At 34.2% G+C, this 20,091-nt stretch overlaps 1 protein-coding gene across 2 annotated transcripts in view; it reads left to right on the forward strand.

The window, feature by feature from the left end:
• Positions 1-919: 919 nt before the first annotated feature.
• The window catches only part of LOC141835684 (NADPH-dependent aldo-keto reductase, chloroplastic-like), a 40,359-nt gene continuing 21,187 nt past the window's right edge, over positions 920-20,091 (forward strand). The window contains exons 1-10 of one of the 2 annotated variants that reach the window (XM_074723054.1): positions 920-1,107; positions 1,537-1,587; positions 1,840-1,916; positions 2,003-2,090; positions 4,032-4,304; positions 4,400-4,651; positions 16,499-16,600; positions 16,722-16,830; positions 17,070-17,153; positions 17,513-17,539. In XM_074723054.1, coding sequence (XP_074579155.1) covers positions 997-1,107; positions 1,537-1,587; positions 1,840-1,916; positions 2,003-2,090; positions 4,032-4,304; positions 4,400-4,651; positions 16,499-16,600; positions 16,722-16,830; positions 17,070-17,153; positions 17,513-17,539 — 1,174 coding nt within the window. In that variant the 5' untranslated portion in view covers positions 920-996. Of the gene's footprint in view, positions 1,108-1,536; positions 1,588-1,839; positions 1,917-2,002; positions 2,091-4,031; positions 4,305-4,399; positions 4,652-5,050; positions 5,394-16,498; positions 16,601-16,721; positions 16,831-17,069; positions 17,154-17,512; positions 17,540-20,091 lie in introns of those variants that run through there. The other variant, XM_074723053.1, reaches the window with a different exon arrangement.

Genomic DNA, 20,091 nt, shown 5'->3' on the forward strand with positions numbered 1-20,091 from the left:
TTTAAGAAGAGAGAACATTTAAAGTATAGGGACGTTTAAAGTATTATGATAATTGACTATATGAGATCGTTGAAGTAATGAATTTTACTTTTAAGAAGAGAGGACATTTAAAGTATTGTCACAAAAGAAAATTGGAAGACTTTTTTTAAAATTATTTTTGGTAAAAATTAAAAGCGCCTTAAAGAAAATATCAAGGTATCTTTTTTTTTCAAAAAAAAATCAAAATAATGTCTATATTTTTTATTTCAAAAACACTCGTATTCGTTAATGATTAGTATTTATTATAATATAAAATAAAATTACTTAATGAAATTATAATATATGAATACGGTTATATTAAAACTCCTTTTCAACTTTGTTAAAATTTCAAGTTATTTTAACTAAATTAAAGTAATTTTGATACGTTTAAATAATTTAACTAAATTGATAAGAATTAAAATAATCAATATTTTAATTTTAATTAAATTAAAATAATTTTATTATGTAATTTATTTTATATGGTAGCAAAACATAGTTTCTATGAGTTGCAATATTCATTATCATAATTATTTTAATAGTATTTTTTAAAAAAAATATTATAATAATATTAAAGTGATGTTGATTAAATTAGAGTAATTTTAATTATAGTTTAAATAATTTTAAATTTATAATTTCATATAGTAGTATTTTATATATAATCATTTAATTAGTTAAGTTATGCCATGTTTTTTTTAATATTTTTAATTTTAATTTCTTGCTTTGGGTTTTTATGTTTGATTCTGTTCTGCCGTCCGGCGCGTCCGATGGATATTTCCAACTCGTGTCCCAATTCGCGACGTAGCAAAGCCATCGAACCCTTTGCCACATTGTTCTCCTCAGCGTCTCCACTATAAAGCATGTGCGAACCGGGCCGCCTCCCCCAGTCTCCTCCATCGCTCTTGTTGCACCACACGTCTCTCTCTCTCTCTCTCTCTCTCTCTTCCCGAGTCCTCTCGCCTCCTCCTGATAGAAGCGCCAATGGCGAGGTTTTTTACCTTGAATACCGGCGCAAAGATCCCCTCGATCGGGCTCGGAACCTGGCAGTCAGAGCCGGGACGTGTCGCCGCTGCAGTCACCTCGGCCGTCCAGGTATCAATCACAACTTTTAACCACTTGATTCTTCCTTCTTGATCGAATAGTTGATACGTAGGCGGCTTTGTTTGTTGTTCTCTGCGCTCTGTTTTCTGCCACTAGCAAATGGTTCTTTGTCGGAGAAGTCAATCTAGGATTTCTGGATCTGGGTCAAACATTAAAACAAGTGTCGGTTGCGACTATCTATTAGATCAAGCGCCTCGTTACGATCGATCGCGCTGCATTGATATGTTGTTTCTTGTCCATAGAGCATGAAATGGCTTTTCCTATCATACTTATATTCGGGAGGGTTTCGAGTTTTGTTTTTGCTGCGAAGTAATTATTTGCATCGCTAGTTTTCACGTCTTCTCTAATCGAAACTAATGATTCGCTCGAAATGTGGTGTTAGCTGGGCAACTAATTGATTTTCCTCGTGTGCTTTTGCAGGCTGGCTTCAGACATTTTGATTGTGCGCATATCTACAATAATGAAAAAGAGGTAATTTCTTTTTCTTTCCTCTCAGATCAAAGAGAGACAGCATGGTGTAATGATTACACAACAAAGGAATGTTAATGTGTTACTGCAGACCTTTGAATAGTTGCAATATGTATTATTATAGGAAAAAGCATAGAGAATATGCGGTTCTTCATTCTATTTTTAACTATACTTTTATGGTAACTTAGAAGATTAGTTTGTTCAATCTTGTAGGAGTAGACTTCTGGAATGATCATTCTTATGTCTTTGTTGTAGATTGGTTTGGCCTTAAAGAGTCTATTTGACAAGGGTATTGTGAAGCGTGAGGAACTGTTCATCACATCTAAACTATGGTGAGTTATCAACATTGCTAAGTCAATAGAGTAGGTCTTATCAATTCATTATACAATTAAAGAAAAACTGTGAACTGGTTTCCCAGGTGTGATGATCATGCTCCAGAAGATGTGTCTGCTGCACTGGATTTGACGTTGAGTGATCTCAAACTAGATTATTTGGACCTCTACCTTGTATGTAATTATTTCTATTGCTTACAAATTGTTTGTTTGTTGAAATGACAGTTCATTTGGCAATATCATTTAAACATATATCTTTGGTGAAAAGTAGTCTTACTTTTCCTTTCACACTCTTTGATAACTGTTTCAATCATGTTTGCTATTAATTATTTCGAGAAATGTAAATTTCAATGATTTTGGAATAAACACAAAAACATACTCTTGTGATAGTTGTATAATTGCAATAGAAAAGAAAAATCCAATTTAGCTCAGAATGCTATTTTGGTCTCTGTAGTTTGATTGGTCTCAAATTGCCCTTATAGTTTGATTAGTCATCATTTTGCCCATGTAGTTTGTAGAAATTAGGGGATAATTTGAAAATTTTCATCAATTTACAAGGGCCAAACTGAATCACATAAGTTAACTAGAAAGGCCAATTTTGTTTCTCATGATAAGGATTATTGTACAGGGCCAATATTTTACACACTTTGGCACACTTGAATGAGTATCAAAGTGTAAACTTATATAATTTTATTTTGATATACATTGAAGGAAATAAGTGAAACCATTTTTGACTAAGATTTGTTACATTTTAAAAATTTCTCTCAAAAATGTTAATGAATTTCATATTCTAGTTCACATAATTTATTTTTCAATGTAAACAAATTAGTGGGACGAAATTAAAGGTGTAAACTTATCTAATTTTATTTTGATATATATTGAAGGAAATAAGTGAAACCATTTTTAATTTTATCTAATTGATAATGATTATTTTTCAAGTAAAAAAAAATCAGAGAAGAAGGAGATTTAATGAGTTAAGCCCATTTGAGTTCATTTTGCACGCTTCTACAAATGCCGAATCATGTTGACTAGATGACATGGTGGGTTACAATAAAATTTTAATTTAATTGACTATTTAATTTTTATAGTCATTTCTTAAAGTTAATAAAGTGAAGCCTTAAAAGAGTAAATACATGTATGATATAATACTTAAAGTCTACCATTTTGGTTAGGGACCAAAACCTCATTGTAGGATGCTATTTAAACCTTAGTTAAAACTAATAAAGTTTTATGGTTTCTTTGTGGCACAAAATGGAATAGATAAGATATATAATAGTTATTCCTAGGAAATAAAATAGTTATTCATATAGAATAATAAACATACAAAAATATTACTTCTGTTCATGTGATAGAAAAAAAAATACAAAAGAACTATTCTTATGTTTAGTTGGTACGAATGTTATTTGGAACTCACAAAGAATATTTTTTAAATAAAAACTTTTCCCTTATTTAAATAAATTTTATTTGTCTCATCTTACTTTGATGCCTTGATCTATTTTTAGCTTGATGATCTTGACTACCTCGATCAAATTCAATAAGTATATTTAAGTTTTATCTTATTTATCCTCCTCCCCCGCGCCAAATAGAGAGTGAGATTGTAGAAATTCTTATGGAAGATAATTTTACCAGAAGGGTTTCTTTAAAGGTACCAACATTGATTTCTTTTATTAAAATTAGAGAGAAACAATCTATCTCCTAAATCATTGGTAAATTAATTAGATCCTAAAATAACTATCATACTAAAATTAACAATAATTCTCCTATTTAAGAATAAAAACTAACTTTTAGAAAACTTATAAATCTAAAATTAAAAATTTCATATTAAATTTTTTATTTTACACTGCATCAGAAGCTTTCTTTATTTATAGTGTTGCATAATATTTAAATACAACAGCTGAGAACTGTTTGTTTTATATGAGGAAAATAATTCTCGAGATAGATAAGAGAAATTGTTGAACTAACATGTGTGAATTTGAGGTCTCACTACCAAGAAAAAAACAGTTCTTTCAATGTTTTAAGGTTTTTACCTGTGAAGATTCTGTAATCCTCACATATCTTTCTTGAATATATATTCCTTTTAATTAGTGGAACTCACTGTTTCAAAATTTTCTCAAGATTCATTGGCCATTTCGCATTAAGAGGGGAACTACCATAAGTCCTGAAAATTTCTTACCAGTTGATATACCTTCTACATGGGGGGCTATGGAAAAACTGTATGATTCAGGCAAAGCTCGTGCTATTGGTGTGAGCAATTTTTCAACTAAGAAATTAGAAGATTTGCTCTCATACGCCCGAGTTCCTCCAGCTGTGAATCAGGTTGAGTGTCACCCGTGTTGGCAACAGACAAAGCTTCGTACTTTTTGTCAATCAAAGGGTGTTCATCTGTCTGTAAGTTATCTAGTTTCTTGCAATTCTATCCTTTTTTCACATATATTTTCTCCATCTATTTTCTTAGATAACCTGTACACATGATTCATTTGCAGGCATATTCTCCTCTGGGCTCACCTGGTACTAGCTTCATTAAGGGTAGCAATGTGCTTACACATCCAATAGTGAACCAGGTTGCTGAGAAATTAGGCAAGACTCCTGCACAAGTAGCATTGCGCTGGGGCATTCAAATGGGACATAGTGTGCTGCCCAAGAGCACATCTGAAGCAAGGATAAAACAGAACTTGGACATATATGAGTGGTCCATTCCTGATGACTTGCTTGCCAAATTCTCTCAAATTGAACAGGTAACTAAATCCCCCAAGTATCCACTGCACATTAATAATGATTCTTTGCCAACATAAATCTTCCCAAACTAAAGTGGCATTAGTCAGTTCTAATTGAAATTTAACCTCCTAAATTGTTATTTTAGGTTGGTTTTCATAAGGAAGAATTTCTTGCTTCAGTTTAGAACTCTCAATGTTGAATATTTAGTTTTGTTTAGCTTCTTAATTCTATATTTAGTTGAGTCTAAAAGAAGAAAGTTTAAATATTTTTCATGTATCCAAAATATTTTTTATCTCTTTTTCTGTTTCGTCTATTCAAATGTTGGTAGTCTACTGTTTGTGAATGCAAATTTTAAATTCTGGACAGTTATTTAGTTTCGGTAATACCCAAATTTTGGTGTTTTTTGTTTTACTCAACAGGCAAGGTTACTGAGAGCCGATTTTGTAGTCCACCCTCAAAGCATTTACAAAACTGTGGAGGAGTTGTGGGATGGGGAGATCTGAGCAAACCATAATCCATGTCATGGAGATCTGCTTTGATTTTTCTACTTTTCATGTATTGGAAGAATCTTAGGGTCACTGTCCTTAATAATCTTGAAAATGTACTTTGATCAAATTACTAGCTTATATTTGATCCAAATGGAAATGATTTGTTAGAAGTTTTAGTTAGCAGTGTGAGTCAACAGCTACATGGATACATTTGCAGTTCTGTTTTCTTATTTGATGCTCTCTATGGAAGTATTCATCTGCATATTATTAGTAACATGGTGCAGCAAACTTTTATACAATGATGTCTTTGAAGTTTAATTACACCTTAAATTATGTGGAGATTCAAATTTTCTATCCATATATTTTATATTTTCCTAGACAAGTTAATACTTGTCTAGCTGTCTTTGGCAACAAGCATAAATTAGCCAATGTACTTCTCCCTTGAGCTTATAAATATGTTTTGATATGAACATAAAATATAACATGCCACACTTTGCTTATAGTCATCCAACATTATTTCACTTCTTTGCTTATGGAAGTTGTTTTAACAATTCGATAAAGGATAGAAGAAATCTAGTAACCACTCTTAGCAAGATTTGATGTTGCTCTTATCCTTCCTCCCTTAATGTAGCTTAATTTGACTCCCCTTTTTCAAACTTTCTTTATTCTATTCAAGTGGCCCCATTTTTTTGTTGTTGTAATTTTACTATAATAGTTCCATATCCTTTTATGGGATTCTAATGATACATGGAGCATACAAGGATCTAAGGGAAAAGAAAAGCCTTAAACTGCTTGACCAAGTTTTCTAACCTAGATCCACCAAGATTATTTTCACTTTGGGTGATCTTGTTGGAAGAGGTTGTTTGGGCAATTGTTTCTCCTTTGTGGTCAGATCTAAATGTAGTGGTGGTTTGATGGTTTGACAAATATGAATTGGTTTAGATGTGTATATTTGTTCATTTGCATGAAGTACGCCAAATATCATGCAAATTTAGAGATTCAAGTGATTATATTTGGATTGATCAAATTTAAAAGATGGAGTACATAGATGAGTGTGAAGATATGAAGAGCTTCAAACTCATGGATCCATGATCATTAACCTTGAAGATCCATGCATTGCTTTGCATTAATCTATGCTATATTTTGGATTTATTTTGAATTTATTGTTGTCTTGCTCAATATAGAATTATTTAAGAAGTTTTATCTTAGGATTTAGAGGGTGTATGATAGGTTGTCTTGAGGATTGAGGTTGATTCATAGTGGTTGGAGGGCTATATAAATTGAAAAGAACTTAAGTCACTCTTGAAGTGGTTGACCTGAGGTTTAGGTTGACCAAAGATGTACTTCCTTAGCCGATCTAAGCAGTTCTAGTCGACTAAAAATTTTCTTCAGTTGACTTTGAACAATTTTTTGGAACAATAGCAAAAGCGCATCGAACAAGTTGATTCAGAATTTAAGGTCTCTATGCTTGTATTTTATATGTTAATCTACACAAGCTCAAAATTGGTTGGCATAGTGCTTGGAAAGTGTCATGCCCTTGTATAAAGTTCTGTTTACTATAACCTTTGACATTAGAATTCACAAGTTCCAAAGAAACACACAAGAAGTAAAGACAAGGTATCATCCTTTTCTTGAAGTTTTTTTTGGATATTATTCTTTTCACCTGCAATTATATTCTTATCTAAGAGGTGAGGTAGAGGATTTTACTCATCATTTTAGTTGATTTGATTTATCAACTTGAGAGGCATTGTTTGCTTTTAGAGTGTATATAAGTTTTGTCCTTTGTATACAATTGTAATTGTTCACTAGGTCTCTAGCAACGGAGGAAACTCGCTCGGGTAGACCAAAGTAGGACACTAAGAGTGTGTAAGACTACATGGCATGCTTGGGTAAATGGCATCTATTTTAAGTGTTTTCTTGATCTAGAGAGGAGGGTAGATCATGGGTTTAAAGGGTATTCTGCTAGGTCCTCCATAGCTTGCTGTTGTTAGGAGTTCTAGCATTGTATCAAGGTTTACTCCATTGTCTTATTTAAATGGGTAGATTAATAGATTTAAAAGTGACACACTGGATGCAGGAGAGCAATTTTAAGTTACATGTTAGCATCAATTATTTTTCTTATTTATTTTCTATTCATATATTATTACTTTGATTAACTATATACACACATGTTTTTTAACATTGTATTTGAGTTTATTGTGTGGAAGAATTCTAAAAAAATGACACGTCTATTTACTTCTCTCTCCCCTAAACCATATTTACCTCTCCTTAGCCTGACCATTATTATTCCAACATTTTGTATTAGAGATGGTGCTTAATGTTTTGAATTAAGATTGAAGAGTGATCACCCACAACGAAGGAGGCTATTTCCTTTCACTCATATTTGAGGGACTACTTCCTTTGACCCACATTTGATGGAGATTTTGTTTATTTGAGGACAAGAATAAAGACTTATTTTGGCTCAATTTTGGTATGATGCTAGCATTGAAAGAGGCTACAAAAAACCAAGAGATAGAGATGAGACCTGATTGAGATGAGTTGATATACGAAGAAGCAAAAAGAGTATATAGATGATAAAAGAGTAATGTATGCATTGAGCTAGATAAGGGCACATCCAATTTGGTGTTACTCAACTGAGATCCCTTAAGAACACAATAAAACATTCAAGATGAAATATGGAGAAATTGTTGCCCCAATGCACTTAAGGTCAAGCAAATTATAATGAGCTTACGATTATTAGAAGAAAAAAAAATCAATCTTGACTTGCTGCAGAATGCACTCAATGGATTTCCTAAAACTGCAATATGGATATTAGATGTGTACACAATGTCTAAAGGATTAGGAACTCACATATTCAAGAACATTTCTCAATAATGGACAGGTAAAAAAGGAATGACATTTGTGGTTAGGGTAACACATTATCATCATCCTTTTCACTGAACACTAGTGAAGTTGATGCTAAACATATTGCTTATATGGTAAAATAGATGAAGAAGGCAAAAGATCCAAGCAAATACTTATATATTCTAAGTGCAATAATAAAAATCACCTTAAGAGTAAATACCTAGAATTAAAAAAAGGAAAAAAAAAGAGGAAATGAAAAAGAATAGCCCAGCAAAGGCTATTTACCTAAACACCTTGGATAGGAGCTAACCCTAAGAATGTTCATGCATTAAACTCTCGTAGCATTTATAAACGAAGATTGTGGAACTTTAAGTGAAGAAGAAAACAATTTTGAACTAAAAGATATAATGAGAATTCATAAGACTTAACTTAGTTCACCTTGAATTAGATTTTGAGAATAAAAATTTGAAATCCCACTTGATGAGACAAGAATAACACTAGAAAAATTCACTAATAACTCAAAGTACTTAGATATGATTATTGGGAACAAAGGGTTTTCTAGGTTATAATTCGAAATATAAATAAAATCAAATACTTCATTTATTAATAATGGTCAATCAAAATTGAATGATAGATCTAATGAACTCTTCATGCATAGGAACGACACTAAGGTATTAAAACTAGAAAATTAGTTAAGGTTTGGATCTTTAAGGAACATTTAGCTAATCTAATTAGTCTCAGTTTATTTTGAATACCAAAATGTATAGCTTCATTATTTTAAATCGGGTTAGGATACACCAATAAATGAGGTAGAGATTGTGTGGTTCTAGTGAGTTAGTATGTCCAATAGGTTCTCTTCATGCAAGTTGGTATTTATGATATATTTTTTTATCTTGCTTGAGTCAGACAAAGAAGCATATTTTACATTGCGAGGGCCAAATTTTTGGTAGCATATTTGTCGTTGCTTGCGGTTAGCAATAGTGCCTTTGAGATAATTGGATTATGAAGAAATCACTATTTTATAATTGCATATTGTTAATAAAATTATTATTTTATTATAATCTCTATTATGTATAATTGGTAAATTATAAATAAAGTTCATGGTGGTACTACTACTTTAGTGATGGATTAATTGTAATGTGAGACGGTAGAGTATGATAGATAATATTGAATGTCTCTAGCCATTACAATTTTGAGATAACATATTAACTTTGTAGTAAAATTAGTAAGTGCTATATTTCTACTATATCATACTAGTAGGTGATTATATTCGTATAGGTATATTGATGCCTAGATAAGTTTATAGGTGGACCATTAGATATAAGTTGTCATGAAAACTTATTTGTTAGTTTACCTAGTGTTTTTGGGGTTTCACATGTAGGTTGGGTGCAACTATTCTTTCGATTTGAGATTACAATCATCTTATAAAAGAATCAATCTATTTTGGGTCTTATAGGTTAGAGCTTAAAAAGGTTGCATATACACTTACTAGGTTTGTTGCTAGCCTTGTAGATGGGGCTGTAAACAAGCCAAGCCGAGCTAAGCTAAGTGTTGTTCAAGTTTGTTTGATAAGACAATCAAACCAAATCTAAAATGAACCGAGCCATTGAAACGGTTATTCAAGTTTGACTAGATTTTTTGTATGAATTTGAGTTTAGTTTAAGCTTGACATGAGCTTGGTTCGTTTAGATATTATTAAGCTCTCAATTAAGCTTATTTAAAACTTTTAATATTTAAAGCTTATTTAGTTGGTTAGTGAACTTGATATTACAAGTTTGTTTGTTCATTTTAAGAGATTCTTTATTTATTTATCATATTGATAAGAGCTTTATTGATAAACATTGTTCTTTGTTCGTGAACATTGTTCATAAACAGTTCACAATTTTTATTCATAAACATTAGCGAGTTGAACACATATATGTCCAAACTTATTCATTTAGTTTAATACGTTATTTAAATTTATTTTTTAATTGATCTTATATATTGCATGCATATAAACAAGCTCTTACCAAACCAAACACTAAACTTGCTCATGAATGTTTGATTCATTTACGACCCTACTTATAGAGATGAGTAAACAATTAAAATAGGACTTACTATTCTTAACAAAAGAGGAACATATATCATTATTTGATTTGATAACTTTAAAAATGTATACATAGTGAAAGTCAATTGAATTTTTTTCTTCAAGTTAACAACTATATTAAATAAAAAGGGTAGCTTAGTGCACGAAGCTTCCACGAGTGCGTGGTCCTAGGGAACGGTTGGACCACATTTTTTTTAGGAAGGTAAATAATTTTTATATATTACATGAGAAGGTACATATTAGACACACGTAAAGTGAAAGACATGGGTTTGAATCTTGCGAAACATCCTTGTAACATCAAGGGCATCTCCCTCAAATTGACAACGATTTCGCACTTGCCATAACAAAAAGACCGTACAAGCCATGTTCAAGTATCTAGCTTTAATCAAGCGACCATTACCGTTGTATCTCTGGAGGAAAACCTCTAGCATTCACGTGGAGGTGGTCATCTCGTGTTGTAGTTTACGCCAAGTCTTCACCTTGTCCCAAAGAGCAGCGCTAATGGGACATCTAAAAAAGCTATGATCCAATGATTCATCAACCCGCTTGCATAATGGATAGGTTTTGCACTCCATGTATTCCAACTTGTCTTTGGCGCCTAGGCGACCCTGTGCTAGGAGCTATAATGCAAACTGATGCTTTGGCATGAGGTAGGATTTCCATATAGCCTTTGCCCATGTCTTGGGCTCGCTTCGAGGCCGAATGAAGTTATACAGAGCTGAACCAAGTGGACATTAGGTTATGCGTTTGCTGTTTGGAGCCAGTTTTGCTGTACAGTGTGCCCCCAAAGTTGTAGTATTTTCTTGATTCCATAGGGACTTACAGAGCAAAGTGGAGTTCTAAGCCAGTAAGTCCTACACTCCATACCCTCCCTCCTCCTTGGTTAAGGAGATAGGCAAGTGTTTGGATGCCCAAACAAAGGAATGACAAATGACATATAGCTTGTCAACGACTGCACTTGGAATAAAAAAGATGGAGAGCCAAAAACACTCGACACCTTGCAAAATAGTTTTGACCAACTCAAGTTTACCTACGTAGGATAGCGTGTGCTTGGGCCATGTCGTGAGTTTATGCAGTATGACATCTGTCAAGGCGCATAGTTGCTTGAACTCAATTTTGCCGCAGCCAAGGGTATGTTGAGGTATCGGAATGCGAAGGTACCTTGTCGGAAGCCAGTGAGCTATAGTAATCTATTTTTGGTTTGTTTGCTGACTCCACCAAGGTAAATGTTGGACTTTCTGAGGTTGGATTGCAGCCTCGCAGTGGTTCTGAACTCCGCTATGTAGTCCGCAAGCAATCTGATAGTAGATTCATCGACCCGGGTTAAAATAAGTAAATCGTCCACGTATGCTAGGTGAGTGATGTCGTTGCTTGGGCACATTGGATGATAGTGGAAGCTAGATTGCCTTGCTATGACTCGGAGAGATCGAGAAAGAACTTCTAGACATAAATCAAAGAGGAATGATGATAGTGGATCACCTTGATGGAGGCCTTGCCGTACTTTGAAAAATTCATGCATTACCCCCTCTGCTATGCAATCCGCAAGCAATCCGACAGTAGATTCATCGGCTTGGGCTAAAAAAGCAAGTCATCTGCGTATGCTAGGTGAGTGATGTTGGTGCCTGCACACATTGGATGATAGTGGAAGCCAGACTGCCTTGATCCAATTGACATAAACCAAAGATGAATGACGATAGTGGATCACCTTGATGGAGGCCTTGCCGTACTTTGAAAAATTCATGCATCACCCTATTGATTCCCACAGAATAAGATGCTATTAATGCATTCAGAGATCCAATTGACATACTGCTGTGGGAAATCAAAGTCATGTAGGGCATCCACTAAAAAGTCCCAATTCACTGTGTCAAAGGCCTTTTGAAGGTCAACTTTGAGGACACACCTCTAGGAGATCCTTTTTTGTGTATACTTAGTAGTTCTTGAGCAAGGTGGATATTCTCCACTAAGGATCGGTTTTCATCGTAGGTTGCTTGTGTCGGATCCAAGAGACTTCTGATGACTTCTTGCATTCTTGTGGCCAAGGTCTTGGAGATGAACTTGTATACGATTGTGCAACATGAGATTGACCAATAATCCATGACGTTTGGTACGTGGTCCGACTGGGGACAAGCACCAATAAGGTATGATTCCATTGCTTGAAAAGACGCGCTGTTGTGAAAATTCCTGCATGGCTTCAAATAGATCGGACTTTACTATATCCTAAGCAGATTTGAAGACATTGGCTCTGTAACCATTCGACCATGGTGCCTGATCATTGCTAATGTCCATCAGCCCATTTCAGATGTCTTCTAGGCTAATGGGGTTGATCAAACGTTGCTAATTAGTAGGTGAAAGAATCGGTCCAGAATGTAGGGCGCTGCTGTCCAGTGGCGAACAGTTTGCTTGCATGCCGAGGAGGTTCTCATAGTAAGCCACAAATACCTCCGCAACTTCCTAGGTGCTAGTCGTTTGCTCGCCCGATGCATTTGTGATAACCACGATGGTGTTGTTCTTGTTATTCTGCTTGACAAGGTTATGAAAAAACTTGGTGCATCGGTCGCTTTGGTTGAGGTACATGCACTTGGCTCGTTATTGATAGAATGACTGTTCCACTTTTCTGAGTCTTGTGGCTTTAACTTGTAGTTGGTGATAAGTGTCCAGAGGGGTATGACCATTCAAGATATTGTGTTGTACGTTCTTGAGCTCCTCATTTGTCCGCAAAGCCTATTAAGAAACATGCTGGAATGCACCATATTGAGGTCTCGCAATCGAGGTTTTAGATATGTGCGTTTCTTCTTAAGAATGAACTGCGCAGTCACAAAAATATGTTCAACTCATGCCTCCATAACTCGCTCCGGGAAACTATCATGAAACATCCACATAATGTAGAATTTAAAGGGGCGATGCTCTTGTTGCTCGCTGCTCAACAATGACACAATGCAGTAGGAGTGATTGGATAGGCAGTTCGATGGGATGATGAATTCTGCAAAGCTATGAAAGTCATCCATTAACCAATAATGATTGATCAAAGCTCGATCCAATTTGCATGTGACTGTGCCATTCGTCGATGTGAATTGGCAACCCACGGATTGTAAATCCACCAAGTGACATAGCTGAACAGTCCGCTCGAAATCGTGCAATTCATAGTGAGTGACTGCCATTGCTCTAACCTTGTCTCCGATTGACAATAAGGAGTTGAAATCCCTAATAACCATCCATGGATAACTTATTTGCTTCCCTAGTTTGAGGAGGGAAGCCCATAGGAGTCGCTGCCGCACCACGTTGTGGAGATTGTAGACGAAGGTGATAAGGAGGTAGGTTCTGTTTAGTAACTTTGTAGTGGATTCAGTAGTGTATGAACTGCTTGTTGTACTATGGTTGTCTGAAAGATATCATTCATCTTAGTACGACCAATACTAATACTATATCGATATGAGCAAATGTCATGTGCCATTCGTGCTAATATAATTCCAATCTAACCAGCTGAGATTACAATTATCTTAGTTGATATCGTTTAGAACTGGCTGAAAACAGAAAGATTCCTTTCCCTTGACTTATTCTTCAATTTTGTTACTAGTCATTAGGAAGAAATGAAACATTAAAAAGAGAGGGGAGTGAAAAAGGGAAGCACCGATTGGAGCACTAACAATAGTAGAGAAGTGAGATTGGAATTGAAGAAATCAAGATATACACAAATGCCTTTTCCATTTTTAGTTGTGCAACACAAATCCAAACCTTAGTAGACCAAGATATATTTATGGGAATGTGGATAAAGTTATTCCAATACATCCCAGGAACACTAATTAATGTATGTCTTGAGAGTATTAATTAATAAAGGTCTTGAAAAATTATGGAGATCAATAGCATGCTACAAGAACCAATGCTTTCATTTGATACACAATATTTATTTTAGTATTAGTAACTAATTGTTATTAGTTGAGATGCTTGTCATATGTTGATAACTTAGTTTTAAAATTTTAATTTAATTGATTTTCTAATTTCTATACGCTTATATTTGGTGGTAAACAGGGTATGTAGAACAAGATTAGAATTATCGCTCATGAGTTGATCTCAAGACACTTTAAAGTTTGACAAAGCATTAACTCATGGGTTGATCTCGATACATGTTGAAGTGTGACAAAGCATGTCGAGTGTCAGCATAACTCGTGACTAAAATTGTACCATTCTGGTTAGAAAGTGATACCCTAATGCAGAATGATGTTCTAAACCTTGCTCTCTATTAACGTCTTCATCTCCTCCACCTCAGCATCATGCTGCTGATGAAGAATCGAATTTCAACTTTTGATTCTCCTTCAATTGGAGATTGATATGCACTCCTACATCCCTTAGCTTATCAAGGAGGACAGTGATCATTGAGGAACTTAACTACATCCGTCGTCAAGTGGTGGATTAATTTCTAGGAGCTTAGTCATAGATTTTTTTCCATTGTGAGAGAGGCACAAAAATATAGTTTTGAGATGGCTTAGCAATTTTTTTTATGGTTTATTCATGTTAGTAAATTGAAGATTGAGCAATGAGGAGCTTGTCAGAAGGAAGTAGGGATGCACCAACCATTCTCTATAATATGGCAACCAGAGGTTCAACAGGATTCAAGATTTGACAATTGTTAGCATCCTCACTTCTTACCTCCCTAATGAGGTCTTGGCAACTTGATTCATTGGACGGGTTTGGGAATACATTGTCCCTTGGAACACAAAATCTTCCCCAGAAAGCTTTTAATTTTATTAGACCTAGGTCTAGAGGAGGCATAACCTTTATCCTTCAATGCTTCCTTCACTGCTTCTGAGGGAGATGACAAAAGTTGAGGATCAAGCACTTCACACCATAGTGCTGCAGTAGCTGGTTCCACATTGGTGGCATGAGACACCACAATAAAGGAAGAGCTCAGTCCAATCACTATCATAGTAGGTGCAGTTGTCTCCACCTTTAGTTGCATTGCAAAGGCTACAACTTGAGGAAGGGACATATTCAGCAATGTCTTGGGCCTTAATGTGAAGAAAATCTTCCTTTGCAAACGGAATAATACGTTGGCAAGTGTTAAAATCATGAAAAGTAGAGGATGACCAAAGAGAACCCACCCTAAGCTTACTTTGAGAGAGACGACTAAGGTGAGCTCCTAGAGATGCGCTTCTTTAAGGTGAAGTAAATTTTTTAAAGAGATTCCATTGCATAAGGTTCATTGGAGTCCAAATCAGGAAGATTTATATGCTAAGGGAATAAGAGGAATATGATAACTTTGACAAAGGAGACACTCCAAAGAAGTAAACTCTGATCATTGGGATTGGGTTTGAATTAGTTGATACACTTTGGGTATAAAGTACGATAGACATTTTATCAAGAAAAACCTCACTAATAACTTAAAGACTAAGAAACACTCTCTCCCTAACTTTACGGTTCTGGTTATTGTGTGGCAGATGGAAAGGTCATTAGGAAAGGAAACAGGAATCACAGAGTGCTTTGGCGAAAGGTTTTAGAAGAATTAACTGTGGTAGAGTAAGTTAGAACTACAACAAAGGGAGAAGTTGAGGCTTGACTTTAGGATGATGAAAGTGCCAAATTGAAGGACTAAAGAATAACATGATGAAGACAGACGAACGGAAATGGAACAGTAACATATTACTGGAAATTAGATGCTTGATACAGGCTTAAAACCCTAGCATTTAATACAGAAGGGAAAAGACAAAGATTTATATTGGGATTGGTGCAAATACTTAATTAACAAAGGAATTATTAGATTTTGTAATGATTTTGCAAATCTCTAAAAAAGGACAAATGTGGACATCACATGGGCTAGGAATTTTGGCTCTATCAAGCAACAAATCAAAATTATTAGAAATAGCTTAGGTGAATTAGAGTGCAATACACAGAAAGGAGGCATATAACACATTGATAATGGTAGCATAAGTTGAAGGATGGGAACTGGCAAGTGTCTCAAATACCAAGATATCATATAGCTAACTTATTTTGTCTCTGTTCCTAAAATACTTCCTTATATGATATATCAATAGAGAAAGGATTAGACTCTGCGTCCAGTGATCTGCCAATGTTTCTTCTATTTCTATGCTTACAAAGTAATGTAGCAGTTTGGCAAAGCCCAGGACTTTGTCAACCATCATCAGAAGATACTTGCATTCCCTAATCCTTCTTTTGGCTTGATCTAGCTTCCTGTAGCTTACATATATTCTTTAAACTCGTCTTTGATTCATTTGAGCAGGTTCATTCTGCTGTTGTTGACCAAAACACATTTGGTAAGTTATCAAATAGATTACTCACATATAAAAGACAACAATATATGTTACATTTTGGAGCTCCCTCAAGTTGGAAGTACATTTTATTTTGAAAAGATCAATGGGCATTGCTTTTGAAATTGAAATTTTATAATTAAAGTAAACAAAAATCATTTAAATTATTTTTTTGGTGTTAATGAGTAGGTATATATTGAAGCAAAAGAACGAGGAACTAAAAGGCAAAGAAAGTTTGTTTCAAGCTGGGGAAGTGGCTTCACTTCTTCTGCTAGACAACTACTACATTGGGTTAAACACAATAATCCTTTCCTACTAGTTTAATGTTTTATTTCATTCTTGTTCTTTGTTTTCTTTGCAACAATTTATTCACTTTTTGTTTTGTTTTGTTTTCAATTTCTTCTCTCTTTAGCTTGTCTACTCCGCAGTTCAAAGATGCCGGATTGCTGAGAGTCTTTGTCGATTATCAATCTCTATCAAATGCTTCCACACATCAAATCCTCCATTTATGCAAATCTCTGGTAAGAACACAAGCAATGCATTTGGATAGGCAACAGTTCGTTAGCGTAACATTTCTCTTACATTTGTCCTATATTAATGAAATGCAAAAAAACAAGAAACTAAATGGAATTAAATAATCTCTAGCAAAGAGGGCATTTTCTTCAAATTTCATAGTGCATATCCCTCTTGTAGTGTGATTGTGGTAGAACATTAGTTTGACAACTTTTGTGATGCATTTGACAGTTGTATGATTTGCCAGTTTCAGATACTGGGATCAGAAGCAGCTTGGTGGAGTTTCATGGCCTTGATGTTGGAGTGCATTCCATATCGTGTGATAAATGGGGTAATACCATGAGTGCATATATTTGAGTATTAGCCTGGTCTTAATAGTATGGTAATAGTTGGCAAACTAAGATTCCTATTGTATTGCTCTTTCAAGAGCTTCAACTTAAAATATATTAATTTGACTTCATAGTTCATTCCTTTTGAATGGATTATGTTTGGCTATACCACTATGTTGATGTTCCACTTAAGATAGAACAATTCTTAAGTTTGAAAGATTATCTTGGAAGTCATCTGCATCTTGTAAGAACACATGAAATTGTTTTTTGTATGAATGTCTAAGATTAATTGGCATTATGCAATGACACTTGATATCAAAAAATTGTGTTTATCTTTATCTAATATTTGTTCAAACTGCAGATGGAGTGTTGTTGATAACAACTACTGGTATGTCGTCTCTTCCCTAGTTTTATCATTAATGCTTTTATCCTGTTGTACTTTTCACTTGCTATGATTTTCACTTCTCTAATACTATTTCAAATATATTTGGAAGTTTTGAAATATTTCTTTAAATGTCTTATATAACTGCTGATTGATAGGAGGCTGGAATTTAAAAGAATTGCTGTAACTAAATTGTTTCTCATGTTGAATTTCCTGTACACGTGTTTAAGTGTTTTGAAGTTGATTACCCTAAATAATTCAGGTTATGAACTTGCAGCTCCCTAGTTTGGTTTATCCACTGAATCCAATTTAACTATGGCATCACCGTGGTACTATTCATGATTATTAGTAAAGAATGTAAAATCACTATAATTAAGAAATCTGGTCTAACAATGTCATATTCATCTCAATTTAACTTATTTTATATACATAGTTTGGCCATTTCCTTATTACCTCGCCATGATCCTTCATGTCTGATCCACCAACCTTATCGTAGAAAAATTTATTGTAATTCTATTTGTTTAACTTGTCAACTAACTTAAATATTTGTCCAATCTTCTAAAAAGAGAATTGCTATCTTAGTGGAAGACATTTGAGTTTTCATCCTTATTTGTTGATTTTTTAATAACCACGCTTTGTTCACAACATTTTCATCTTCATTGCTACTATTCTAATTTATTGTGGGTGTGGTTGAACTATAAATAATGTTTCAGCAATAATTTACAGTCTCTTTGTTTATCAGAGGAAACCAAGATGAAGATGGTGACAATTTGTCAAAAGTTGAGTTCCTTTTTGTGGAAGATGGTGGTGCAAATAAAATGAAAAAAAGATGTTTTAAGAATAAACTAGCATAGCGAAATAATCCAATTCATGGTCTAAACTTTAACCTTTTTTCTACTTGTTCTAATTATAGTATTTCTGATTTTACTATTCCAAGAAAAACTTATCTAATTTTGTTAGGGTCTTACGCAACCAAGTTATTATAAGGCTTAAAAAATGCTTACCCCCGCTCTTCAATTAGTAATATAATTTTTATTTGGAGTTTTTTTCCCTTACCTAGCGAGATTGTTGACTGATGCATGCAACAACATGAGATCACAAGCCAAAGCATGGATTTTTTTTGGTTCTATGTTACATTTTCTTAAAGACCAATTACATAAGAAGGGATAAGGTTTTATGGAATTGGAATTAATGAAGGTTGAAATTTAACGTATGGCAAATTACGTAAACTTGGTGCTAGTCAACACTAGTATGCTCTTCTTTGCAACCCATCCTAACATGTTTTGGTTCATATCAAAGCATGCTAATATACTTCATATGAATTTGACTAATAATAATTTAACTAATGTTTAACTTGTATCGCTAAAATTTTAATCCAATTATCTAATTCTTTGTTTTATTTTTAGAAGAAAATAAGTGGAAGGATATTAAAGGAGTAATTTAATTTTGACATACTTCAAAGTGTTTCGAAGCATGTTGAGTTTTGACATGGTTTGGTATAATAAAATTTTAATCTAATTGTTTATCTAACTTCTAGTTACGCTTTTAGGGTAAAAAGCAAGGTGATTTGGGGTTTCCGTTCTCAATTGGCTTGAGACATGCTACTTGTGACAAGTGCTAGTGGTAGAGGATGTGCTGAACACTAGAAGGGGAGGAGAAGTGGAAGGAGATGAGGAAGTTTTGTGCGCCTCCATGTATCATCTGGTGTGTTGTGGAAGACTCATGTGCCTTAGGAAAGCCCTGATGTGTCGTGGAAGACTCATGTGCTCTAGGTGATATTGCAGAAGATTTGATGTTTGCTGTAGAAGACTCATGTTCCCCAAGTTATGTTGTGGAAGACTCACATGCCGTAGGTATCCTAGAAGAAGAATCATGCTTGTGGTAGATTCATGCCAAGCTTGCATAGAAGATTTTTTGTGGGGTTTCATTGGTCTTTGCGAGTTCCGTAAGTTGGTCGTTGAGCGGAACAAAATATTTTACTTGTTCCAAACGTAAAACGATATTTAAATTCATAGGAAGACTACTATGGAGAGAACTTCATTTGAATTCACTCGTTATACTATGACTCATGCTGAAGTATGATGATCGTTGGCCTAGTACGCCACAACAAAATTTTAATTCCATTGATTATCTACAAAACTATTTTTATTTTTAGAAATAAATAAACTAAGTGAAAGGGAATCAAAGGAGGAAAAAACCTAGTTGAATTCATTGTTATACAGCTTCAATATATGTCAAGTACCAAAATCCTACTATTCCGACAAGGGACTGCATCCTGGCATGGAACCTTTATTTGAATGGTATATGTAACTTTGGGGAACAACAAATTATTATTCAACCTTCTATCGTTAACATGTATTCTGGATGTTTAAATTGTGACCATGCTTGTGAATATGGTGCACATGTTATTTTTAATTTTATTAATCTATGAATTGGACTTCCATTTAACAGATGATACTGAATAAAAACCATGTCTACTTCTTCGATGACCTTGGTTCAAGATTGTTCTCTCTATCCATGGAAGTATTTTACTTGATAATAACATATTTATAGGTTTT

The sequence above is a fragment of the Curcuma longa genome, chromosome 10 (assembly GCF_044706935.1).
Source record: "Curcuma longa cultivar G26 ecotype Majalengka, Jawa Barat chromosome 10, ITB_CL_G26_1.1, whole genome shotgun sequence".
Taxonomy (NCBI): Eukaryota; Viridiplantae; Streptophyta; class Magnoliopsida; order Zingiberales; family Zingiberaceae; genus Curcuma; species Curcuma longa.